Below are 26,740 nucleotides of genomic sequence, written 5' to 3'. Positions count from 1 at the left end.
AAATGAGTTTTAAAGTTAAAATCGCGTTGATCGCGTCGATCGCATGCCATTATAATGGCATGCGATGTGATCGACGCGATCAATGCAATTTTACATAGGGAACAATGGGAAATGGGCCAATTTCTCATTGTATATGCCCCCTCATGGGTATTAAGTATGGTTAATGCCCCCCCATTGTTAACGCCACCCCACTATTGACGCCAACCCGAAGCATGGCGAGCGCTGCGAGCCCGCGAGGGGCGGCGGTACGCGTCCTCCGACCTTTTCATACCCCCACTATCCACGTCGGCATGGAGTTGACGTTATAAAGTGTGGCGAGCGCAGCGAGCCACCGAGCCCGAAGCGTGGCGAGCGGACGCGTATACCTGTGAAGTTATGCGCGTCCCCTCGCGGGGCTCGCCACGCTTCGGGCTCGCCACACTTTATAAGAGCGACTCCACGCCGACGTGGATAGTGGGGGTATGAAAAGGTCGGAGGACGCGTACCGCCGCCCCTCCCAGGCTCGCGGCGCTCGCCACGCTTCGGGTTGGAGTCAATAGTGGGGTGGCGTTAACAATGTAGGGCCATTTCACCCATAAGGGGGGGTTTGCAATGAAAATGGGGGGTTTTGGGGCTTTTTACATTGAAATCAATGTAAAATTGGGTCTCAGGGACCATTTTACATTGATTCCAATGCAAAAATCGCGTCGATCGTATCGCATGCGATTTGGTTGGCATGCGATGCGATCGACGCGATTTTTGCGGCCGCGATCAATACAATTAAAATCGGTGGCGCCGTGCTAGGAAACAAGTACTAATATTTCACTTGAAACCCACACAGGGGGGTCACTTACATATGACCCACTTGCAATATCTTTTGACCAACAAGGATTTGGGCAGAAATCTGGCAGTGTGCATAGGTCCCAAATGTCATCATTTTGAATAAGTAGCTGGTGTCCTGCAAGAGTTAAACAGCGTTGGTCAAAAAATATCACACTTGAAACCCACACAGGGGGGGGTCACTTACATATGACCCACTTGCAATTTCTTTTGCCCAACAAGGATTTGGGAAGAAATCGGGCATTAAAATGGGCATAGGTCCCAGATTTCATCATTTTCAATAAGTAGCTGGTGTCCTGCAAGGGTTGAACAGCGTTGGTCAAAAAATATTACACTTGAAACACGCACAGGGGGTCACGTACATATGACCCACTTGCAATTTCTTTTAACCAACAAGGATTTGGGCAGAAATTGAGTACTAAAGTGGGTATAAGTCCCAAATGTCATAATGTAGAATAAGTAGCTGGTGTCCTGCAAGGGCTAAACAGCGTTGGTCAAAATATATTACCCTTGAAACCCACACAGGGGGGGTCACTTACATATGACCCACTTGCAATTTCTTTTGACCAACAAAGATTTGGGCAGAAATCGGGCACTAAAATGAGCATTGGTGCAAGATTTCATCATTTTGAATAAGTAGCTGGTATCCTGCAAGGGTTAAACAGTGTTGGTCACAAAATATTACACTAGAAATCCACACGGGGGGTCACTTACATATGACCCACTTGCTATTTCTTTTGACCAACAAGGATTTTGGCAGAAATTGGGTACTAAAGTAGGCATGGGTCCCAGATGTCATCAATATGAATAAGTAGCTGGTATATTGCAAGGGTTAAACAGCATTGGTCAAACACTATGACACTTGAAACCCGCACAGGGGGTTCACGAACATATGACCCACTTGCAATTTCTTTTGACCAACAAGGATTTGGGTAGAAATCTGGGACCTATGCCCATTGTATTGCCCTATTTCTGCCCAAATCCATGTTGGTCAAAATATGTAAGTGAGGGGCAGATTTATTAAGTTTGGAGAAGAGATAAACTGGAGATAAAGCGGAGAAAAGGTAAAAGGAGATAAAGCACCAGCCAATCAGCTGTGTTTGAAAAAGACAGTTGATTGGCTGGTGATTTAGCTCCTTTTACCTTTTCTCCGCTTTATCTCCAGTTTATCTCTTCTCCAAGCTTAATAAATCTGCCCCTGACCCCCCTGTGCGGGTTTCAAGTGTAATATTTGTTGACCAACGCTGTTTAACCCTTGCAAGACACCAGCTACTTGTTCAAAATGATGAAATCTGGGACCCATGCCCAATTTAGTGCTCGATTTCTGCCAAATCCTTGTTGGTCAAAACAAATTGTAAGTGTGTCATAAGTAAATGACCCCCTTCTGTGGATTTCAAGTGTAATATTTTTTGACCAACGCTGTTTAACCCTTGCAGGACACCAGCTATTTACTCAATATCATATCTGGGACCTATGCCCATTTTATTGCCCTATTTCTGACCAGATCCTTGTTGGTCAAAAGATATTGCAAGTGGGTCATATGTACGTGAACTGCCTGTGTGGGTTTCAAGTGTAATATTTTTTGACCAACGCTGTTTAACCCTTGCAGGACACCAGCTACTTATGATGATATCTGGGACCTATGCCCATTTTAGTGCCCGATTTCTGCCCAAATCCTTGTTGATCAAAAGAAATTGCAAGTGGGTCATATGTAAGTGACCCCCCCTGTGTGGATTTCTGGTGTCAAATTTGTGGCCCAAGACTCGTTAACCCTTGTAAAAGTGATTGTCCTGAATAAGAAGCTGGAGCTCGAATAAGAAGTGAATAAAAAGCCAACTTCAGCCTCGTAGTATATATAAGGTTATCTTTTCACATGCATCACACATGAACAGCCCATACTGTACCACCCCAGTATCTGACGAGTTTTATTAGGTAGATTCAATTGTGGGTGGGAAATTAAAAAACCCTGCTGCAATGGGTTTTTCGCAGTTTTTTATTAGATACCATGGGTATCGGGAATGCACATTCCTGCAGTATTTAAAAAATGGTAACAATGTAACACAGTTTTTTTTTTACCTCGATAAACCTCGCTCCCAACAGAATCCTCCCATGTTATCACTAAAAACCATTTATGAAAGTGAGAAAAGTGTGGCCTTGTGGTCCAACTGTCAATTCGGTGCCTTATGTGATGTGAGTTAATAACTGGAATTATACAACTGGAATTGGAAGGCACAATATAAAAAAATGGGCGCACTGGTAGCTGCACTGAAATAGTTAACCCATAGCAAATAATCATATTTGCCATACCCATACATATTCCACCTTTTTTCAAAGATCTACACAAAATTGTTTATCTGCTAATTTGGTACTCTCTCAACATTAACTTATATGTGCTGTATAAGACTGTAACAATTCTACCAACATACCTGATGTGGGAATCTAGGCTCCTGTTCCCAAAAAAGAGGCATGGCCCCACTGCGCAACGCACTGTTCTGTCCATGGAACGGCACAGTCCCAAAAAACAGGACAGGTGTAAGGTATGCTGTAAGGCTAATTGTATGATGTTTCAAAAGTACATATATTCAGTTTGAATGTTGGTCCTACAGTAAGTATTCAATAAATAATAGATATATTTTATCTTCAGGTGAATGGAAATTGATGAAGGAATCCGTTATCAGAAGTAACTCAAACAGCTCCTAGTTAACAACATTGCTTGCTGTCACCTGCTGGATCCCGCAGCAATGCCGCTGTATATTAGGAAGGGGCTTTTAGAAATACCTCCTGGATCTGAGAAAGACTGGACCAGTGAGGAACAGGAAGAAGATTTCTTCCTGAGGGATCCAGAGCAAGCACAAGACTGTCTGCCACAGCCGTATCGGATGATTGCTAAAGTAGTAGAGTTTCTGATTGACCAGGTTCTTGAAGTTATTAAGATACAGGAGAAAAATCGTGAGTCAGAGAAACTGAAGGCTAAAATCAACATCTCTCAGCCAACGGCAGAAATTGAAGTAATTATTGTTCTCATTACATTATGTTTTTGTAGTAATCCAGCAAGATATGCTTTTGGCAAGTAACATATTTTTTTAGGAACCTTTATGTTTTTTTTTTTTTTTGTTTTTTGTTTTTTTCTTTAATGTTCATACACAACTGTTAGATAGTCATCAGATTCTGAGAGGTAAACTGATGTAGGTATAGTCAACAGTCTAATGCATAAACAGCCTTCTTATTCAATAATGTATACACCCACAAGCAGGCTCCTACCTTACTGTACAAGGAGGGCTGCTGCTGGCCCTGCTGCTGGGTACCACTCCAGGCCACTGCTTCTTGCTTTAGTCACAGTCCTGGAGCCTGAACAATGCAGTTTATAGGTGCCGGGCTCAGTGCATGCACAGTTTCGTCAACGGTACTGCACATGCGCATACCCGCGGCTTCTATTGGCTGCAGTCCATAGAGGAGGCCTAGCGCTGCATGTCAAGGCAGCTATCTGCCTATAGCAGCCCAGACTGACAGTCCCGAAAGGAGGGAACACCTCCCAATGGGACTGCCTTACTGAGGGAGACTGGCAGGTTGGACTTCGGAAGGTTACTGCCAGTTACAGTGAAGCCAGTGCAGTCTCACAGACTGCATCTGGCTCGCTCCCGCAGTAGTGGATGTTACAGGGGGCTGCAATCCTAGAGCCCATAGGTAAAATCTGCCACTGCCCACAACAAAAGATCCAATTCATGTCTGGGTAAATAATAAAGAATGTATGTGCCAGTATGTCAAATCTAGGAGCCAGCGAAAAAATGATCTGTCATAAATTGATATGATTCGATAAAGTTAGAGTGTTTTAGGGGTATTGGCTACTTGGATCCTGAGGTTTGTCTGGCTCCAGGGTTGGTCTGGTCCACAGGGATATAGAGGAAACCTTGGCCCACCTCCTCTTCTGGGGACAACATTTTAGACTGGGCACTATGGGCGTTATACATGTTACATTATACTGCAATGGTGTATTTTCTACAGTGCATTTCCATTATTAATCTGCTACAATATCATGCATGCACTAATAGTATTTACTATACTTTACTACTCTTTTTACTGTCTAATGGTTCCCCAAACCTCTTTGGCAGCTGGCTGCACCCCCTGTGGAGACTGGCCACTCCTCTAAATATGGCCCCCTATCACTGTAGGACACTGGCTCTGCTGTAATGTTATAGCTCAGATTTTAAGCATGCAGAGAAAATAAATCACTGGCTCATGACAAACATGTAGTAGTTAAAGGGGAGATTTTGTTTATTCCAATGGTACTTATATGTTACTTATATGTTAGTTGGGCGCCCGTTACGTAGTTTGCGTAGTGGTGTATTGAGCATACCAATACAACACTATGCTAGTTACGTAAACTACATAACTTAAGTAAACTAAGTAAGTTACGTATTTGGAGCTACGTGAATGCATAATGTTTCATATCCCCACTATCCACGTCATACCTCCACTATCCACCGGGCGAGGAGTTAATTCTATAAAGTGAGCCCGAAGCGTGGCGGACGTATCTGTGTCCCCTCGCGGGGCTTGCTGACCTCGCCACACTTTATAAAGTTAACTCCATGCCCACGTGGATAGTGGGGGTATGACGTGGATAGTGGGGACATGCTCTTCGTGGGTCCGCCATGACAGTCCCAGCACTTAGGGATGACCATCGATGTTTACAAAACATTGATGGTTTATGGCCAATGTCAAATAGTTTTTACATCAATGGAGAAGAACCAGATGGTTTCCCACCATCGATGTCACCATCCCTGGATGACCATCGATGTGCAAAAACATCAATGGTCATCCATTGCATACTTATACACCATCGATGGTCAGTTGCACTTTTGCCATCGATGGCAAAGGCAACGATGGCCATCCCTGGATGACCATCGATGTGTACAACATACTTAAACACCATCGATGGTCAGTTGCACTTTTCCATCGATGGTAACCATCGATGGCAAAGGTGGCTGGGGGACCATCGATGGCAAAAGTGGCCGGGAAAACATGTGATGCTCCCCCAGCAGCCGCATCGCGTCACCGCAACCCGCCCACCCTCCCGCGTGTGTCACCGCCGCCCGCTCACTCTCCCTCTCGCATCACCGCCACCTGCCCACACTCCCGCATCACTGACACCCGCCCACCCTCCCGCGTCAGCGCCACCTCACCGCCCGCCCTCTCACCACCTGCGCGCCCGCTGCTTAGCCGGCCGCCAGGCAATGACTACGCCGGCTAAGCGCCCGGCTAACATATAAGTACTGAACCAATAATATAAGAGATAAGACGAGAGAAGAGAGGACAAGCAATAAGACAAGAGAGGAGAGAAGAGAGAAGAAAGAAGAGAAGACAAGAGAGAAGAGAAGAGAGAAAAGAAAAGAGATAAGACAAGAGAGAACAGAGGAGATAAGAAAAGAGATAAAAGAAGAGAGAAGAGAAGAGAGATAACACAAGAGAGAACAGAGAAGAGAAGAGATAAAAGGAGAGATAAGACGAGAGAACAGAGGAGAGAAGAGAAAAGAGGAGAGAAGAGGAGAGAATAGAAGAGAGAAGAGAGAAGTGAAGAGAGAAGACTAGAGAGAAGAGAAGAGAGAATAGAAGAGAGAAGAAGAGAAGTGAAGAGAGAAGATAAGTGAGAGAAGAGAAGACAAGAGAGAAGAGAAGAGAGAAAAGAGATAAGACAAGAGAGAGCAGAGGAGAGAAGAAAAGAGATAAAAGAGAAGAGAGATAAGACAAGAGAGAACAGAGAAGAGATAAGACAAGAGAGAAGAGAAGTGAGAGAAGAGGAGAGAGAAGAGAGATAAGACAAGAGAGAACAGAGCAGAGAAGAGATAAAAGAAGAGAGAAGAGAAGAGAGATAAGACAAGAGAGAACAGAGGAGAGCAAAGAGGAGAGAAGAGAAGAGGAGAGAATAGAAGGGAGAAGAAGAGAAGAAGAGTGAAGAGAAGTGAGAGAAGAGAAAACAAGAGATAAGACGAGAGAAGAGAGAAAAGAAAAGAGATAAGACAAGAGAGAGCAGAGGAGAGAAAAGACAAGAGAGAACAGAGAAGAGAAAAGAGGAGAGAAGAGAAGAGAAGAGAGAAGTGAAGATAGAATAGAAGAGAAGAGAAGTGAGAGAAGAGAAGTGAGAGAAGAGAAGTGAGAGAAGAGAAGACAAGAGAGAAGAGAAGAAAAGAGAAGAGAGAAGACAAGACAAGAGAGAAGAGAGAAGAGAAGACAAGAGAGAATACAAGAGAGAATACAAGAGAGAAGACAAGAGAGAAGAGAAGAGAGAAAAGAGAAGTGAGAGAAGAGAAGTGAGAGAAGAGAAGTGAGAGAAGAGAAGTGAGAGAAGAGAAGTGAGAGAAGAGAAGTGAGAGAAGAGAAGTGAGAGAAGAGAAGTGAGAGAAGTGAAGAGAGAATAGAAGAGAGAATAGAAGAGAAGTGAGCGAAGAGAAGTGAGCGAAGAGAAGTGAGAGAAGAGAAGTGAGATAAGAGAGGAGTGAAGAGAAGAGAGAGAGATGAGAAAAGAGAAGAGAAAAGAATAGACAAGAGAGAAGAGAGGAGTGAAGAGAAGACAAGAGAGAAGAGAAGACAGAAAAGAAGACAGAAGAGAAGACAAGAGAGAAGAGAAGAGATAAGACAAGAGAGAAGAGTCTAGAGAAGAGAAGAAAAGAGAGGAGTAGAGAGAGAACAAAGAAGAGAAGACAAGAGATAAGAGAAGACAAGAGATAAGAGAAGAGAACAGAGAATAGAAGAGAAAATATAAGACAACAGAGAAGAGAGAAGACAAGACAATAGAGAAGACAAGAGAGAAGAGAAGACATGAGGTAAGTCAAGAGATAAGACAAGAGAGAAGAGAAGACCAGAGATAAGACAAGAAAGAAGAGAAGAAAGAAGAGAGAATAGAAGACAAGAGAGAAGACAAGATAGAAGACAAGAGAGAAGAGAAGACAAGAGATACATCAAGAGATAAGACAAGAGAGAGGAGAGAAGAGAGATAAGAGAGGAGTGAAGAGAAGAGAGAACAGAAGAGAGAAGAGAAAATTGAAGACAAGAGAGAAGAGAAGACAAGAGATAAAACAAGAGAGAAGAGACAGAAGAGAGAGTACAAGAAAACAGATAAGACAAGAGAGAAGAGAAGACAAGAGATAAGATAAGAGCGAAGAGAGGAGTGAAGAGAAGAGAAGACAAGAGATAAGACAAGAGAGAAGAGAAAAGAGAAAAAAAGAGGAGAGAGACAACTGAGAAGAGAAAAGAGAAGACAAGAGAGAAGAGAAGACAAGAGAGAAGAGACTATAGAAGAAAAGAGAATAGAAGAGAGAACAAAGAAGAGAAGACAAGAGATAAGACAATAGAGAAGAGAAGACAAGGGATAAGACAAGAGAGAAGAGACTAGAGAAGAAAAGAGAGAATAGAAGAGAGAGAAGAGAAGAGATAAGACAAGAGAGAAGAGAAGGCAAGAGAGAAGACAAGAGGTAAGTCAAGAGATAAGACAAGAGTGAAGAGAAGAGATAACAGAAGAGAGATGAGAAAATTGAAGAGAAGAGAAAAGATAAGAAAAGAGAGAAGAGAGAGAAGAGAAGGCAAGAGAGAAGAGAGAATTGAAGACAAAAGGTAAGTCAAGAGATAAGAGAAGAGAGGAGTGAAGAGAAGAGAAAAAAGAGAAGAGAGAAGAATAGACAAGAGAAGAGAGGAGAGAAGACAAGTGATAAGACAAGAGAGGAGTGAAGAGAAGAGAAAGAAGAGAAGAGAGAAGAATAGTCAAGAGAGAAGAGAGGAGAGAAGACAAGTGATAAGACAAGAGAGAAGCGAAGACAGAAGAGAAGACAAGCGATAAGACAAGAGTGAAGAGAAGAGAGATGGGAAGAGAAGAGAGAAGTGAAGACAAGAGATAAGACAAGAGAAAGGAGAAGAGAAGAGATGAAGAGAGGAGAGAAGAGAAGACAAGAGATACGATGAGAGTAGAGACGAGAGAAGAGAAGACAAGAGATAATACAAGAGAGAAGAGACTAGAGAAGTAAACAGAGAAGAGGAGAGAGAACAAAGAAGAGAAGTCAAGAGATAAGACAAGAGAGAAGAGACTGGAGAAGAGAAGACAAGAGAGGAGACTAGAGAAGAGAAGACAAGAGATAAGACGAGAGGAGTGAAGAGAAGAGAGAGAAGAGAAAAAAGAAGAGAGGAGTGAAGAGAAGACGAGAGAAGAGATTAGACTAGAGAAGAGAAGAAAAGAGAAGAGAGAGAGAGAACAAAGAAGAGAAGACAAGAGATAAGACAAGAGAGAAGAGAGAATACAAGAGAGAAGAAAGAAGAGAGAATAGAAGAGAAGATATAAGACGAGAGAAGAGACTAGAGAAAAAAAGAGAGAATAGAAGAGAGAGCGAAAACAAAGAAGAGAAGACAAGAGATAAGACAAGAGAGAAGAGAAGAGAGAAGAGAAGACAAGCGATAAGACAAGAGTGAAGAGAGATGAGAAGAGAAGAGAGAAGTGAAGAAAAGAGATAAGACGAGAGAAAAGAGAAGAGATAAGAGAAGAGAGGAGGAGATAGAAGAGAGAGAAGAGAAGACAAGTGATAAGACAAGAGAGAGAAGAGAGCGAGAGAAGAGAGAAGAGAAGACAAGAGATACGACAAGAGAAGAGAGAAGAGAAGACAAGAGAGGAGACTAGAGAAGAGAAGACAAGAGATAAGACAAGAGAGAAGAGAAGAAAAGAGAGAAGAGAGGAGTAAAGAGAAGAGAGAGACGAGAAAAGAGAAGAGACAAGAATAGACAAGAGAGAAGAGAAGAGAAGACAGAAAAGAAGACAGAAGAGAAGACAAGAGATAAGACAAAAGAGAAGAGAGAAGAAAGATGAGAGAATAGAAAGAAGATATAAGACAAGAGAGAAGAGCGGAGAATAGAGAAGACAAGATATAAGACAAAAGAGACTAGAGAAGAGAGAAGAGAAGACAAGAGAGAAGAGAGAGAAGACGAGATAAGACAAGAGAGAGGAGAGAAGAGAGAGAAGAGAAAAAAGAAGAGAGGAGTGAAGAGAAGACAAGAGAGAAGAGAAGAGAGATGAGAAGATTGAAGAGAGAAGAGATAAGACAAGAGAGAAGAGAGAGAACAAAGAAGAGAAGACAAGAGATAAGACACAAGAGAAGAGAGAATGCAAGAGATGAGACAAGAGAGAAGAAAGAAGAGAGAATAGAAGAGAAGATATAAGACAAGAGAGAAGAGACTAGAGAAAAAAAAAGAGAGAATAGAAGAGAGAGAGAACAAAGAAGAGAAGACAAGAGATTAGACAAGAGAGAAGAGAAGACAAGAGAGAAGATAAGAGAGAAGAGAAGACAAGCGATAAGACAAGAGTGAAGAGAGATGAGAAGAGAAGAAAAGTTAAGACAAGAGAAAATAGAAGAGATAAGAGAAGAGAGGAGGAGAGAGAAGAGAAGACAAGTGATAAGACAAGAGAGATGAGAGAAGAGAAGAAAAGAGAGAAGAGAGCGAGAGAGAAGAGAGAAGAGAAGACAAGAGAGGAGACTAGAGAACAGAAGACAGGATATAAGACAAGAGATAAGAAAAGAGAGAAGAGAGGAGTGAAGAGAAGAGAGAGAGACGAGACAAGAATAGACAAGAGAGAAGAGAAGAGAGGAGAGGAGTGAAGAGAAGACGAGAGAAGAGAAGAGAAGACAGAAAAGAAGACAGAAGAGAAGACAAGAGAGAAGAGAAGAGAGATGAGAAGATTGAAGACAAGAAAGAAGAGAAGAGATAAGACAAGAGAGAAGAGTCTAGAGAAGAGAAGAAAAGAGAGGAGTAGAGAGAGAACAAAGAAGAGAAGACAAGAGATAAGAGAAGAGAGAAGAGAAGAAAGAAGAGAAAATATAAGACAACAGAGAAGAGAAGAGAGAAGACAAGACAATAGAGAAGACAAGAGAGGAGAGAGAAGAGAAAAGAGAAGAGATAAGAATAGACAAGAGAGAAGAGATTAGTAAAGAGAAGTGAGAGAAGAGACTAGAGAAGACAAGAGAGGAGACTAGAGAAGAGAAGACAAGAGAGGAGAGAAGAGAAGACAAGATATAAGACGAGAGAGAAGAGACTAGAGAAGACAAGAGAGAAGAGAAGAGAAAAGAGAGGAGAGAGAAGGCAAGAGAGAAGAGAAGAGAGAAGACAAGAGAAGAGGTAAGTCAAGAGATAAGACAAGAGAGAAGAGAGGAGTGAAGAGAAGAGAAAATAGAAGAGAGAAGAATAGACAAGAGAGAACAGAAGACAAGTGATAAGACGAGAGAAGACAGAAGAGAAGAAAGAAGAGAAAACAATCGGTAAGACAAGAGTGAAGAGAAGAGAAGACTAGAGAAGTAAACAGAGAAGAGAGAGAACAAAGAAGACAAGAGAGAAGAAAGATGAGAGAATAGAAAGAAGATATAAGACAAGAGAAAAGAGCGGAGAATAGAGAAGAGAAGACAAGATATAAGACAAGAGAGAAGAGACTAGAGAAGAGAAGACAAGAGAGGAGACTAGAGAAGATAAGACAAGAGATAAGACAAGAGATAAGAGAAGACAAGAGAGAATAGGAGAGGAGAGAAAAAAAAGAGAGAAAAATAGACAAGAGAGAAGAGAAGAGAGGAGTGAAGAGAAGACGAGAGAAGAGAAGACAAGAGAGAATAGGAGAGGAGTGAAAAAAGAAGAAAGAAGAATAGACAAGAGAGAAGAGGAGAGGAGTGAAGAGAAGAGAAGACAAGAGATAAGACAAGAGAGAAGAGATGAGAAGATTGAAGAGAAGAGATAAGACAAGAGAGAAGAGACTAGAGAAGAGAATAAAAGAGAGAAGAGAGAGAACAAAGAAGAGAAGACGAGATGAGAGAAGAGAGAATACAAGAGATAAGACAAGAGAGAAGAAAGAAGGTTGAATAGAAGAGAAGATATAAGACAATAGAGAAGAGAAAAGAGAAGAGAATAGATGAGAGGAGAAGAGAGAAGAAAGTAGAGAAGATAGACAAGATAGAAGAGAGGAGTGAAGAGAAGAGAGAAGAGAACTGAGACAAGACAAGAGAGAAGAGAAGAAAAGAGAGAGAAGAGAAGACAAGAGATAAGAGAGAAGAGAACACAAGAGAGAAGAGAAGAGAGGAGTGAAGAGAAGAGAGAGAGAGACGAGACAAGAATAGACAAGAGAGAAGAGAAGACAAGAGATAAGACAAGAGAGAATAGACAAGAGAGAAGACAAGAGAGAAGAGACTAGAGAAGAGAGAAGTGAAGACAAGAAATAAGACAAGATAGAAGAGAAGAGAGGAGTGAAGAGAAGACGAGAGAAGAGAAGACAGAAAAGAAGACAAGAGATAAGACAAGAGAGAAGAGAGATGAGAAAATTGAAGAAAAGAGAGAAGAGAAGAGATAAGACAAGAGAGAAGAGTCTAGAGAAGAGAAGAAAAGAGAGGAGTAGAGAGATAACAAAGAAGAGAAGACAAGAGATAAGAGAAGAAAGAAGAGAGAATAGAAGAGAAAATATAAGACAAGAGAGAAGAGAAGACAAGAGGTAAGTCAAGAGAGAAGACAAGAGAGAAGACAAGAGAGAAGAGAAGAAAAGAGAGAAGAGAGAGAAGAAAAGAGAGAAGAGAGAGAAGACAAGAGAGAAGAGAGAGAAGACAAGAGAGAATAGGAGAGGAGAGAAAAAAGAAGAGAGAAGAATAGACAAGAGAGAAGAGAAGACAAGAGAGAAGAGATGAGAAGATTGAAAAGAGAAGAGATAAGACAAGAGAGAAGAGACTAGAGAAGAGAAGAAAAGAGAGAAGAGAGAGAACAAAGAAGAAAAGACAAGAGATGGGAGAAGAGATAAGACAAGAGAGAAGAAAGAAGATAGAATAGAATAGAAGATATAAGACAATAGAGAATAGAAAAGAGAAGAGAATAGATGAGAGGAGAGAAGAGAGAAGAAAGTAGAGAAGATAGAAAAGACAAGATAGAAGAGAGGAGTAGAGAGAAGATAACTGAGACAAGACAAGAGAGAAGAGAAGAAAAGAGAGAACAGAGAAGAGATGAGACAGAAGAGAGAAGAGAACACAAGAGATAAGACAAGAGAGAAGAGAAGAGATAAGACAAGAGAGAAGAGTAGACAAGAGAGAAGAGACTAGAGAAGAGAGAAGTGAAGACAAGAGATAAGAAAATAGATAAGACAAGAGATAAGACAAGATAGAAGAGAAGGCAAGAGAGAAGAGAGGAGTGAAGAGAAGAGAGAGAGAAGAGAAAAGAATAGACAAGAGAGAAGAGAAGAGAGGAGTGAAGAGAAGACAAGAGAGAAGAGAAGACAGAAAAGAAGACAGAAGAGAAGACAGAAGAGAAGACAAGAGATAAGACGAGAGATGAGAAGATTGAAGAAAAGAGAGAAGAGAAGAGATAAGACAAGAGAGAAGAGTCTAGAGAAGAGAAGAAAAGAGAGGAGTAGAGAGAGAACAAAGAAGAGAAGAGATAAGAGAAGAGAGAAGATAAGAGAAGAGAAGAAAGAAGAGAGAATAGAAGAGAAAATATAAGACAACAGAAGAGAGAAGACGAGGTAAGTCAAGAGAGAAGAGAAGAGAGAAGAATAGACAAGAGAGAAGAAAAGAGAGGAGTAAAGAGAAGTGAGAGGAGAGAAGAGAGGAGTGACGAGAAGAGAGAAGACAAGAGAGGAGAAAAGAGAGGAGCGAGAAGAGAAGACAAGCGATAATACAAGAGAGAAGAGAGGAGTGAAGAGAACACGGAAGAGAGAAGACGAGATAAGAAAAGAGAGAAGATACTAGAGATGAGTGAAGAGAAAAGAGAGAAGATAAGACAAGAGATAAGAAAAGAGAAGAGAAGACAAGAGATAAGACAAGAGAGAAGAGAAGACAGAAAAGAAGACAGAAGAGAAGAGTGAAGAGAAGACTAGAGAGAAGAGAAGAAAAGAAATAAGACAAGATAGAAGAGAAGCGAAGAGAGAAGAGAAGAGAGATAAGAGAGAGTAGAAGAAAAGAGATAAGAGAAGAGAGGAGAGAAAAGAGAAGACAAGAGCGCAGAGAAGAGGAGTGAATAGAACAGAGAGAAGAGAAGACAAGAAAAGAGAGAAGAAAATAGAGAAGAGAAAGAAGAGAGAAAAGAAGACAAGAGATAAGAGAGGAGTGAAGAGAAGAGAGAGAGATGAGAAAAGAGAAGAGAAAAGAATAGACAAGAGAGAAGAGAAGAGAGGAGTGAAGAGAAGACAAGAGAGAAGAGAAGACAGAAAAGAAGACAGAAGAGAAGACAAGAGAGAAGAGAAGAGATAAGACAAGAGAGAAGAGTCTAGAGAAGAGAAGAAAAGAGAGGAGTAGAGAGAGAACAAAGAAGAGAAGACAAGAGATAAGAGAAGACAAGAGATAAGAGAAGAGAACAGAGAATAGAAGAGAAAATATAAGACAACAGAGAAGAGAGAAGACAAGACAATAGAGAAGACAAGAGAGAAGAGAAGACATGAGGTAAGTCAAGAGATAAGACAAGAGAGAAGAGAGAGAAGAGAAGAGAGAAGAATAGACAAGAGAGAAGAAAAGAGAGGAGTGGAGAGAAGAGAGAAGAGAAGCGAGGAGTGACGAGAAGAGAGAAGACAAGAGAGGAGAAAAAAGAGGAGAGAGAAGAGAAGACAAGCGATAATACAAGAGAGAAGAGAGGAGTGAAGAGAACACGGAAGAGAGAAGAGAAGACAAGAGATAAGAAAAGAGAAGATACTAGAGATGAGTGAAGAGAGAAGAGAAGATAAGACAAGAGAGAAGAGAAGACAGAAAAGAAGACAGAAGAGAAGACTAGAGAGAAGAGAAGAAAAGAAATAAGACAAGATAGAGAGAAGAGAAGAGAGATAAGAGAGAGTAGAAGAAAAGAGATAACAGAAGAGAGGAGAGAAAAGAGAAGACAAGAGCGCAGAGAAGAGGAGTGAAGAGAACAGAGAGAAGAGAAGACAAGAAAAGAGAGAAGAAAATAGAGAAGAGAAGAAAGAAGAGAGAAAAGAAGACAAGAGATAAGAGAAGACAAGAGATAAGACAGAAGAGACTAGAGAAGAGAAGAGATAAGACAAGAGAGAAGAGACTAGAGAAGAAAAGAGAGAAGAGAGAGAACAAAGAAGAGTAGACAAGAGATAAGACAAAAGAGAAGAGAGAAGAAAGAAGAGAGAATAGAAGACAAGATATAAGACAAGAGAGAAGAGAATACAAGATATAAGACAAGAGACTAGAGAAGAGAAGACAAGAGAGGAGACTAGAGAAGAGAGAAGACAAGAGAGAAGAGAAGACACGCGATAAGACAAGAGTGAAGAGAAGAGAAATGACAAGATTGAAGAGAAGAGAGAAGTGAAGACAAGAAACAAGACAAGAGAGAAGATATAAGAGGATAGAAGAGAAGACCAAAGAGAAGAGAGAAGAGAAGACAAGCGATAAGATAAGAGTTAAGAGATGAGAACAGAGAAGTGAAGACAAGAGATAAGAGAAGAGAGGAGGAGAGAGAAGACAATAAAAGAGAGAGAAGACAAGAGAGAAGAGGAGAGAAGATAAGACAAGAGAGAAGAGAAGAGAGCGAGAGAACAGAGAAGAGAAGAAAGAAGATACGACAAGAGAGAAGAGACTAGAGAAGAGAAGACAAGAGAGAAGAGACTAGAGAAGAGAAGACAAGAGAGAAGAGACTAGAGAAAAGAGAGAAGAGAACAAAGAAGAGAAGACGAGAGAAGAGAAGAGATAAGACAAGAGAGAAGAAAGAAGAGAGAATAGAAGTGAAGATATAAGACAAGAGAGAAGAGAAGACAAGGCAAGATATAAGACAAGAGAGAAGAGACTAGAGAAGAGAAGACAAGAGAGGAGACTAGAGATGACAAGACAAGAGATAAGACAAGATATAAGATGAGAGAAGAGAAGAAAATAGAAGAGAAAAGAGAAGACAAGAGGTAAGTCAAGAGATAAGAGAAGAGAGAAGTGAAGAGAAGAGAGAAAAGAGAAGAGAGAAGAATAGACAAGAGGGAAGAGCAGAGCGGAGTGAAGAGAAGACAGAAGAGAAGACAGGAGAGAAGAGAGAGAAAAGAGAAGAGACTAGAGAAGAGAAGACAAGAGAGAAGAGACTAGAGAAGAGAAGAAAGAGAACAAAGAAGAGAAGACAAAAGACAAGAGAGAAGAGAAGACAAGAGAGGAGACTAGAGAAGAGAGAAGACAAGACAAGAGGTAAGACAAGATAGAAGAGAAATTTGAAGACAAGAGGTAAGTCAAGAGATAAGACAAGAGAGAAGAGAGGAGTGAAGAGAAAGAAGAGAAGAGAAGACAGAAGAGAAGAGAGAGAAGACAAGCGGTAAGACAAGAGTGAAGAGAAGAGAAATGAGAAGATTGAAGAGAAGAGAGAAGTGAAGAGCAGAAACAAGACAAGAGAGAAGAGATAAGAGGATAGAAGAGAAGAGAGAAGAGAAGACAAGAGGTAAGACAAGAGAGAAGAGAGAAGAGAAGAAAAGGGATAAGACAAGAGAGAAGAGAAGACAGAAGAGAAGAGAGAGAAGAGAAGACAAAGAGAAGAGAGGAGTGGAGAGAATAAAAGAGAGAGAAGAGAAGAAAAGAGATAATAGAAGACGAGAGAAGAGAAGACAAAAGAGAAGAGAGGAGTGGAGAGAATAGAAGAGAGAGAAGAGAAGAAAAGAGAGAATAGAAGAGAAGAGAGGAGTGAAGAGAATAGAAAAGATAAGAGAAGACAAGAGATAAGACAAGAGAGAAGAGAGGGGTGAAAAGAAGAGAGAGGAGAGAAGAGGAGAAGAGATGAGAGAAGACAAGAGAGAAGTGAGGAGAGAAGCGAATAGTGAAGAGAAGAGAACAGAGAAGATAAGACAAGAGAGAAGAGAGGAGAGGAGTGAAGAGAAGAGAGAAGGGAAGAGAGGAGTGAAGAGATGAGAGAGGAGTGAAGAGAAGAGAAAACAAGAGAATAGAGGAGAGGAGTGAAGAGAATAGAGAGAAGATAAGACATGAGAGAAGAGAAGAGATGAGTGAAGAGAAAGAAGAGAAGATAGAAGAGAATACAAGAGAGAAGAGAAGACACGAGGGAAGAAAAGAGAAGAGGAGAGAAGAGAAGAGAGATGAGAGAGAAGAGGAAAGAGAAGATAAGAGAGAAGAGGACAAGAGAGAATAGAGGAGTGGAGAGAATAGAAGAGAGAGCAGAGAAGAGAAGAGAGATAAGAAAAGAGAGAAGAGGAGTAAAGAGAATAGAAAAGATAAGAGGAGACGAGATAAGACAAGAGAGAAGAGAAGAGAGGGGTGAAGAGAAGAGATGAGAGAAGATGAGAGAAGAGAGGAGTGAAGAGAAAAGAGAGGAGAGAATAGTGAAGAGATGAGAGAGAAGAGAACAGAGATGAGAAGACAAGAGAGGAGAGAGGAGTGAAGAGAAGAGAGAAGGGAAGATAGGAGAGGAGAGAGGAGTGAAGAGATAAGAGAGAAGTGAAGAGAGAGATAAGAGAAAACAAGAGAATAGAGGAGTGAAGAGAAATGAGAAGAGAAGACAAGAGAGAAGAGAAGAGAAGAAGAGAAGAGATGAGAGAAGACAAGTGAGAAGAGAAGACAAGAGAGAAGAGAGGAGTGAAGAGGAGAGAAAATAAGAGAGGAGAGAATAGTGAAGAGAAGAGAGAGAAGAGAAGACAAGATTGAAGATAAGCGAAGAGATGAGAGGGGAGGAGAGAGGAGTGAAGAGAAGAGAGAAGGAAAGCGAAGAGATGAGAGGGGAGGAGAGAGGAGTGAAGAGAAGAGAGAAGGAAAGAGAGGAGAAGAGTGAAGAGAATAGAGAGAAGAGAAGACATGACAAGAGAGAAGAGAAGCGAGAAAAGAAGAGAAAGAAGACAAAGAAGACAAGTAAAAAGAGAAGACAAGATATGAGACAAGGGAGAAGAGGAGAGAAGAGAAGAGAGAGGGGTGAAGAGAAAAGAGATGAGAGGAGAGAAGACAAGACGAGATAAGACAAGTGAGAAGAGAAGAGAGAAGTAAAGAGAAGAGAAAAGAGGAGAGGAGAGAGGAGTGAAGAGACGAGAGAAGAGAAGACATGAGAGAAGAGAATACAGAAGAGAAGACATGAGGGAAGACAAGAGAGAAGAGGAGAGGAGAGAAGAGAGAGGATAGAAGAGAAGAGAGAAGACAAGAGAGAAGAGAGGAGTGAAGAGAAGAGAAAAGAGGACAGAAGAGAAGAGAGCAGAGAAAAGACAATAGAGGAGAGAGAGAGAAAGAGAGAGAGAATAGTATTAGTGAATGCATGATAATGTAGTAACTAGATTAATAACAGAAATGCACTGTAGAAAATACAGTCCGGTGGGAGTAAATTAGGGCTGCAGTTATATTACCGGTGGAGGTTGCCTAAACCAGAATCCCAACAGCCGGCTGCCTGAATGTAAGTATGTTAGGCGGGTTATGGTCAGGCTGGGGTGGGGGGGTTAGGGTTTTACACTATGGGAGAACTTAGGGTTAGGCTACAGGGGTTGGGGGTGTTAGGGTTAGGCTGTGGGGATGTAGGGGTTAGGTTTATGGTAACATGGTATGGGTTTTATGGTTAGGCACAGTTTAGAGTTGGGAGGGTTAAAGTTTAAGTGTGAGGGGTTTAGGTTAAGGCTGCAAGTAGGAAGGGTTAGGGTGGTAGGAGGAGTAAGTTAGGTCACTTACAGAGCCCCTTTTTACCCCTAGCATCACCACTGCCAGGATATTATATGTATCCTGTTAGTTGGAGTGCATGCAAAATTGGTATGGTCAGTGAGCGTGTTATGGGCCTAATTCATCAACATAATGCATTAGTGTTTCTCTAGGCTACAGAGCTGCTAATGTTAGCAAGTGAAGCTGCCACCTGGGAACAAACACACTGGAGTCATTGCAAGCTGAAATTGCAATTGCATACACATTAGTGGACTATACATAATTACAGAGAGATTGAAGCTAAGGATGGGTCCATTCCTACGCAGACTGATCACAGCAGCAGCAGCGAGTCCAACGCAATGTATTTGCAGCACGGACAGTGTAATGGTTAGCTATACTGCCTTGCAGTGCTGAGGTCATGGGTTAAATTACCACCATGGCCTTAACTGTGCGGAGTTTGTATATTCTCACCGTACTTGCGTGGGTTTACTCAGGGTACTCCGGTTTCCTCCCACAATCTAAAAATATACTAAATTGGCTACCAAAAAAATTAACCCTAGAATGTCTGTATGTGCGTGTACATGTGGTAAGGAATATAGATTGTAAGCTCCACTGGGGCAGGGACTGATGTGAATGGTCAAATATTATCTGTAAAGCGCTGTGGAATATGTGTGCGCTATATAAGAAACTGTTAATAAATGTATAATACCATCATGCAGTCTTCAGAAGATGCACACTCCGAAAACAGCAGGCATGCGATTAGCTGTAAATCCATTCCAATCAGTCACCATTAAATGACTGCGCACGTCAGTGGCGTAGCTACTTATTATGCGCCCCCCCCCCTGCCGCAAAAAAAAATTTGCCCCCACTCCCCCTCCCCTCGGCAGTCCCCCCTCCATGCCCATACCTGCCCACCCGCTGCTGTCTGCGGTACCTGCTTGCCGTGCCGTCACGGTCCCGTAGCGCTGGCTCCTGCTGCTAATAATGAAACGTGACTCTTAGAAAATAGCTGCCCCCATACTGAAGACAGAAAACTGTCTGCAGTATGGGGGCAGCCATTTTCTAAGTGTCCGTTTTCATTATAGAAGCAGGATCCAGCGCTAGGAGAGACGGGACTGTGACGGCAGTCACGGCACGGCAGGCAGGTACCGCAGACAGCAGCGGGTAACTATAGCCCCGCAGACCCCCGGCGCCCAAACTTGCTCTGCGCCTCCCCGCCACCGCGGGGGCTGCGGAGCTATAGTTACGCCACTGGCGCACGTGTACAAACCGTACATATGTGCAGTCTATTGATTTTGCAGCCGTGTAATCAGGTCTGAATAAGCCCTATGATATAAAGAGTGCACCCAATAGAAAAATATTCTAGTACATTTTGATCTCAACACTTCTGAAATTCAGCAGAACCATTTTCCTTTCTATTGTATATGCAATGTGCCATTATGGTCATTAATCAGATAACTTTCCTGTATTTCTAGGTATCCCGAAGAGTTCATTGTGTGGCTGCAGGGGCATCTGGGACATATCTATTTGTAGGCCTGTCAAATGGACTGGCAGTGTACAGCTTATCTGACCATGGCTGGATTTGTGGCTGGGAAGCAGATAACCTAGAAGTTTGTAGCCTCAGTGTGTGCCAGGTGCAAAACCAAGGTTACATCCTCAGCACCGTGGATGACATGGGTAATTGCTTTCTTTTTAAGCTAACTCATATTAATTAATTGGGACATTATGTAAATCTTTTCTTTACATCATGATGTATTTTTAGACTTTGGTTCGAGCCAGGGGTGTAACTCCCAGAGCCAATGGAGATATCTGCCTTCCGGCTCCAAGCCCTAAAGAGGCATCTGCATATATAGCAGCACCTGTGGTTCACGGTAGGATGCAAATGTGGCCACAGCTCTTCCAATGGAGCTCTGGAGTGTACCTGCTGCTACTGCAGAGTTATTGCCATTGTGCCAGGATTCCTGGTAACACCTGCAATATGGAACAGCTGCTGCTGGACTGTGAGATAGAACGCTAATTCACGCTGCAGACTGCTGAATCTTGTGAGTCAACCGGCGATTTTAATGGGAGGGGGGCACAAAATTCCAACTTGCCTCCGGGAGACTGCGATGAACTTATGCCTCTGGTTCAAGCAGTTTACTAATTATATAAAAAAAACAGGTGTATGTGTATATCAGTGTTCTTCTCCTAGCCTGCAGTGCTCCTCTGCCTTCATGTGTGTGATCTCTGCAAATCATGTATGACCTTATTAGCCTTGTTATTGTGCTTTATGTTGAATTTAATTATTTACATTTAATAATATATGTAATATTGTAATATTGTACTGTGTACCAATGCTTCTAGAGAGGCGTCTTTCTACAACAATTGTTAATTTTATACCCCTTAGTAGTGTCCTTGTTTATTTTATAAACCAATGTTATGCCCTAGTTCACATTATGTCACATTGTAGTGCAGCCAGTACACATTAAACAACACAGAACCCCCAATTCACATTATGACAGTGTCCACAAGTGCTTCCTAGTCAACGATTGCATGTATGGAGCTGGGACAGTATGACGTCATTAAACTATAATGTTAACAATATCGGTCAGTGCAATCACCCATGAGTTTAGCAGGAATCATTAACAATATCGCTTATGGAGCAAATTATCTAGTGTATATGGGGCTTTAGGGCTGTGTTTCATTTTGCTTAGAGGTAAGCACACTTGTGATTCATTGTCATATCAATTGGTAATGCTTCACTCTGCTTGTATGCATTTCCGAATGCCTGTTGAATAGGGATAAGGAGGAGCAGGTGACTTCCATAGGACATGCTTCTGGCCCCTAACAGTTATGCTGGCTGATTACTTAAAAACAGTGCACTCTGTCCTTCTCTCTACTCTGGATCAGCAACTGAATTTCATATAAGTGGAAGCAACATGTAAGGTTGAAGCATTATTAGAAAGGTTTTTGGGCATCTACATTATGGATATGACATGCTAACATGATACTCTCTTTTCCCCAGGCATTGCTCGTCTTTTCTACTTTACTGATGAGAACCTACATTTTCTCAAAGCTTTCAATGAACCGGTAGGAATTTTTCCTTCTTGTCATATATCTTAACAGGCTTCCTTTCAGGAAAACTGATCCAGTCAAATGTTTCTGTCACTCACAGGAGGACATAAGTAAGCGGACTGTTAGCAAACAGTGTGACCTGTCTGATGGTGGGGACTATGCTGGTGTTCTTTTGGAAGGTAGATATATATTTTTTTGTTTTACATAGTAATGGTTACAATGTTTAGAATGAAAACTGACAAGCAAGTACTGCTTCTCCATATTTATCCAATCTGTTCATACATGTTACACAACTTATACCCCTTTCACATCGCACTTTTAAAACGGTATATTGCCGTTTTTTTTTCCATTTTAAAACGTTTAAGGCTGCAATGTGAAAGTGCCAGAGTTGATTTAGCGGTTAAAGTTAACCGGTATTTCAACACGGTTAAAAAGTTTTTGTTGGCAGTTTGAACAGCTCTATTTCAATGGCTTGAAACGTGTCCCTTGGGGGTTAAACGTGTTGAATGTTTGAATGGTATTAAATGATTTTTAAAACGGTTTTCACCTGCAATGTGAAAGGTCTCAAGGCTCAGACCCGTTTTAAAGTCCCATTTAAGAATACCGTGTCATTACCCATTTCTGCAATGTGAAAGCAGTATAAGAGACAAATATATCAAATGTTGGAGAGTGATAAATATCAACCAATCAGCTTCTATCTATCATTTTACAGGCTGTGCTATAAAAAAATAACAGAAGCTTATTGGTTGCTGACTCCCTGGTTAAATCCCTGTGTTTCACAGTAGAATATGAAAAAGGTGGATGTGTACATAGGACTAAACCTAAAGGGACAAATCTGGTGGAAAAAATGTCATTTTGATGGAAGGGCTTTTGCATCTGTTTGGGGGCTTAACAATACATTTTTGTGAATTCATTTTTTTCTTTTAGAAGGTTGCTTTGTTGTTTAGAAGTAGCTAATATATGTTGCCTGTTATTTTTCCTACAAGTGTATTAAGACCATGGTGACTGACTGTGTAAATGGAATTCTGGTAGTATAGAGGGAGGACTGTTCTAACTGACATTTTTAAAAAACAGCCTTTAACATGACCATTAGAAGCTGATTGGCTAATGTCTTCATTAAATGGGATACTCACAAGTCGAACCCATTAATAGTGCACAGCTGCTCCCACAACTGTTCTCATGGATTTAAAGGGTTTCCATATGGATTTTAAGGGTATTGTATGGGTTACACAATGAAATTTAGCCCATCAGAATGCTTTGGGCGTGTTGCCATCCTGTGTAACCATCTTACTACTGGGCAATTTAGATACAGGAATACTGGAGATACAGTGGGGTTGATGTATTAACCAGCATTAAGTGCATACGCTGCATTTAACGCTGGTTAACTGGGGGATAATATTTTTTTAATGTATTATTAATGCACGGTTGTCCCCTTCAATCCCCCAAGCCATTTACGGATGACTGGCTGTCAGGCATACATCGCCTGTTAAGCCGCCCCGGCCGCTTCACCAGCTCAGGGCTAGCATTGTTCTATTCTGCCTGCAGGGACAATGCTACTGGCTTTGGGCTGTGCTCGAGATATCGTGATAATAGCGAGATATTGATCATGCCCAGAGAGCCGGCTGCGGGGAGAGGAAGGTTGTTGTATGCTATCATTCCTGTACCTAAGGTACACTGTCAGCGATAGCCCTGGGCTCTAGTGCTGGAAAAATGAACACTTTTATTTGGTATAAACTGAGCCTGAAACATAGCAGTTCAAGGTGCCCATACACAGTGCGATCATTGCATGCGTTTTGAATGTCATCGCATGCGATTTGCATGCGATGTGATCCGAAGCTAGTGCAGCACATACTTTTTAAATTGTGTGTTGGGTTGTGCGCGAGAGCATGCATCGAATTGCACCCGCAAAACGCACCGTATATGGGCACCTTTATTCCTTGGTGTAGTCAAACTACAGCCCACATTAATAAACATTATTTGGGGAACTTTTGGTTCACATTTTGTCATATTAATAATATGTCATTTTTATCAATGCACAGGTAATGGGGAATGTTGGCTGGACGTATACAAGCTGCATAAAGACACCTGGCTGAAGGAGCTGGAGCAATCCCCGGCTAGTGTAAGAGCAGCTGGTGCATTACTGTCTGTCTGCTCTAATACCAGGAATATGATGTGCTGTGGTGACACGGATGCATTTACACACCTGCATGCTAATTCCCCTAATTGTCCACTTAGTTCCCCCCTCCCTATTCAGTGTTTCCCCTTGGTGTAACTTAATTTATATCTTCACGTAATATGAGTGACGACATCAGAGGTTGTCGTCACTCATATAAACATTACCTTTATTACTGATTTAATCTCTGCTTATTACAATGGCTATTGCTATAAGCAAAAAAACATGTCCTCTTAAAAGTATAGGAACAAGGCTGCATTTCCTTTTTCTAATGGGGCCCACACACTAGATCGCTCTCCTAGAATGCATCTCCTTTTTCTAATGGGGCCTACACACTAGATCGCTCAGCACACATTGCTGCACAGCAATGTGTCAGGCGATAGCAACGGGCAGGGCCGCGCATTGATATCGCCATGGCACACGGAGCGATGTAGGGGCATTTTCTCACTAGATCTCTTATAAAATGTTCTGAAGTTGCCCCGTGTGTAGACCCCATTAGAGTAATAGACTGTGTTCCCACCTGTAAGATAGAGGCTCCTTCTTCACCCTGAAGGCTAATTTAGAGGAATCTATCACACACAATAAAGTTCAGTTATGTGGGTGTTTAATTTGTCCATAGGACCTGATTCAAAGATGTGCGCTAATGCAGCTGCTATTCTGTATGCAGCTATTGTGCCAAAATATGCTGTTGCTGTAGCCTCTTAGAAATGTATTGTAACTCTGACAAGTGACCTTGCAATTCCAAGTGGCAGTGGTTGCAGATACTCTGATCATTGTCCATCTGAGTAACCCTATATTTGTACAGAATAGTTGCAGGAACTGAGGGGGTTATTTTGGTTCACTTTTTCTGACAAATTCCTTCTTTAGATGGATAAAACCATGTGCACTGCAGGTGGGGCAGATGTGACTTGTGCAGCCATTTGTTTTCTGGATTGCCGTTGCAGTCGGAGAAATGACCCATAAACATTCTCGAAATTCCGGTGCTTTTGCAAAAACTCCTAACTCCTAACTATCATTGACTTTCACAAGTGCTGAATATGGTGCTATTAGAATCTCTCATGTTCTAGAATGGCATATTTGTTGCTTCCAAAAGTCTTATGTGTAACATTTATTTTCCTATCTCCTGCATTGCAGACAGCTGGGACACCTGTTATGCCAGAGCCAAAGATCACGCCACCAGTGCTTCTGATGAAGATTAAGCCACCCAAAGCACTTGCAGGTGACATAATCATTTCTGAAGAACAAGCAGTAATCTGTCACAATGTAATATAAAGTTAGCATTTTAGTACATGTTCTTGGATAATGTAAATCAGAGTGATTCTGGGTATCTTGTTTGGATGGTGTGAGATCTGAAGCAGTGGTATACCCCCTTCCCACTTGCAAAAATACCCCGGGTCTTTGCACATGAAAGCGCATCAACCTGGGATTTAGCTCAGTGTGAAAGGGTCTTGGACGAATATACCGTGTTCAGCATTCCGGGATCTCTACCCAGATCCTGACCTCGGTATGACCCAGAATCGACACGGGATGCGGTCAGTGTGAATGGTCCCGTACCCGGGATCGGGTACACGGGACTTTAAAAAAGCTGCTGATTGGAGCTTTCTTGGGCTCACATGGGCTCTAATGACATGCTTGTGTATTTGCAGGGATTTCCCGGGATCAGTGTGAATGGGGCTGTTCTGGGTCGATCCCAGGTCTGAGTGCAATGTGAAAGGGCACATTCCCGGGTAGTGTCCCGGGAAGCATCCGGGAACACATTCCCGGGTATGACCCAGCTCTGCAAGTGGAAAAGGGGTATAAGCATGGCCACCCATACTGTAGTAGCAGCAGTGATACCAAGCAGTTATGCTGTGTACACACAGTGAGATTCCCTTGCTATTCAACTTAAGATTCGAGTGCTATGCAATCTTTGCTAACTCTGTACTATTTACATACAATTCATACAATCTACATTCTATTTGCACTATATAGTCATTGCTGCCCTGTCTATCTGGGTTTCAATTTGTCCTGTCACAGGAGCGCGCATTGGGATCGCCAGGTAAAAAAACCTGTGCGATCTGCATGCGATTTTGTCTATATAGTCAAAATCTGATGTCAAATCTCACCATGTGTACACAGCATTAGCCTCCAAATGAGGCAGATGTAGGACCAGATGAAATCCTTTTGGTTGTTGTGGCGCATGTTTTTATATGCAGATGGAAGTTGATTGCGCACCATGTAACAATGTCCTTGTCTCAATCAGACCATACAGTATGTGATTTTAAATATATTGTATGTAAATTAGTATTTCTGATTATTATGAATTTATGGATACTGTAGCACGGGTGGCCAACCCATGCGGCTCTTCTGTTCTTGATCTGCCGCTCCCCCCCCTCCTCCTGCCACCGCAGCCAGCACTGCTCATGCTGTGGCAGGTATTGCAATCTCCCTGGACCCCCCTGGGTGGCCCGGCTGCCCTCCCTCCTCTGCAGTCAGCCCCGTTCATGCTGCGGCAGCTGTCCCACTCTATGAGTCCCCAGACCCCGCTGGGAGGCACGGCTCTCCTCCCTCCTCTGCAGCCTGGCTTTCTTAATGATGCGGATGGCAGCTGTATCCCCTCTGTAGAATTAGTTGGACTGTGGAATTAGTGGACAGTGGAATTAGTTGTCGGACCCTCCCATGAACACCATAATATTTGTTCTACACAGAAAATGACACACTGAATGCTTTTGTTCCAATGTAAAATGTTTCTTTTACTAAATGATAATGACAATATCTGTTTTATGCAAATCAACATCATTTTTCTGTTCCTACTCTGTTGATTGTAACTGATGATCAAAAAACTAAAAAATCTTTAAAAAAGAAAAATTTGACATGCACAAGGACAACATTGACAAAAGGTTGACATGGAAAAGGTTGATATGAGTGTTCCACGCTTTTCTGGTGTCAATGCCGACACTTGAGCATGTGGACACCCAATTAATGTACCACGCCCCCTTGCAAGTCTCACTTCACCCACCATGCTTCAGGCCAGGTGCCTTGCTCCATTAAGGCTGCACTCGGCTTACATTACTATTCCCATTCATAGTCCACGTGGATGGTAAAATATGAATTTTTTTTTAAAAATCCCTCAAAAAATGCATGT

The 26,740-nt window shown here is 41.9% G+C and overlaps 1 protein-coding gene and 1 pseudogene across 1 annotated transcript in view; both read left to right on the top strand.

Annotated features, from left to right (window-relative positions):
- Nucleotides 1-26,740, top strand: part of WDR93 (WD repeat domain 93) — a 49,696-nt gene that overhangs the window by 1,253 nt on the left and 21,703 nt on the right. Inside the window, exons 2-7 of the mRNA XM_083184171.1 lie at nucleotides 3,464-3,827; nucleotides 19,865-20,066; nucleotides 21,394-21,458; nucleotides 21,544-21,622; nucleotides 23,483-23,562; nucleotides 24,751-24,835. Coding sequence (XP_083040297.1) covers nucleotides 3,561-3,827; nucleotides 19,865-20,066; nucleotides 21,394-21,458; nucleotides 21,544-21,622; nucleotides 23,483-23,562; nucleotides 24,751-24,835 — 778 coding nt within the window. The 5' untranslated portion in view covers nucleotides 3,464-3,560. The remainder of the gene's footprint in view (nucleotides 1-3,463; nucleotides 3,828-19,864; nucleotides 20,067-21,393; nucleotides 21,459-21,543; nucleotides 21,623-23,482; nucleotides 23,563-24,750; nucleotides 24,836-26,740) is intronic.
- LOC146072173 (uncharacterized) lies at nucleotides 15,651-19,378 on the top strand (annotated as a pseudogene).

The sequence above is a fragment of the Crinia signifera genome, chromosome 4, assembly GCF_055691185.1.
Source record: "Crinia signifera chromosome 4, ASM5569118v1, whole genome shotgun sequence".
Taxonomy (NCBI): Eukaryota; Metazoa; Chordata; class Amphibia; order Anura; family Myobatrachidae; genus Crinia; species Crinia signifera.
The sequence above is the reverse complement of the archived record's forward strand: the minus strand, read 5'-3'. Positions and strand labels throughout refer to the sequence as shown.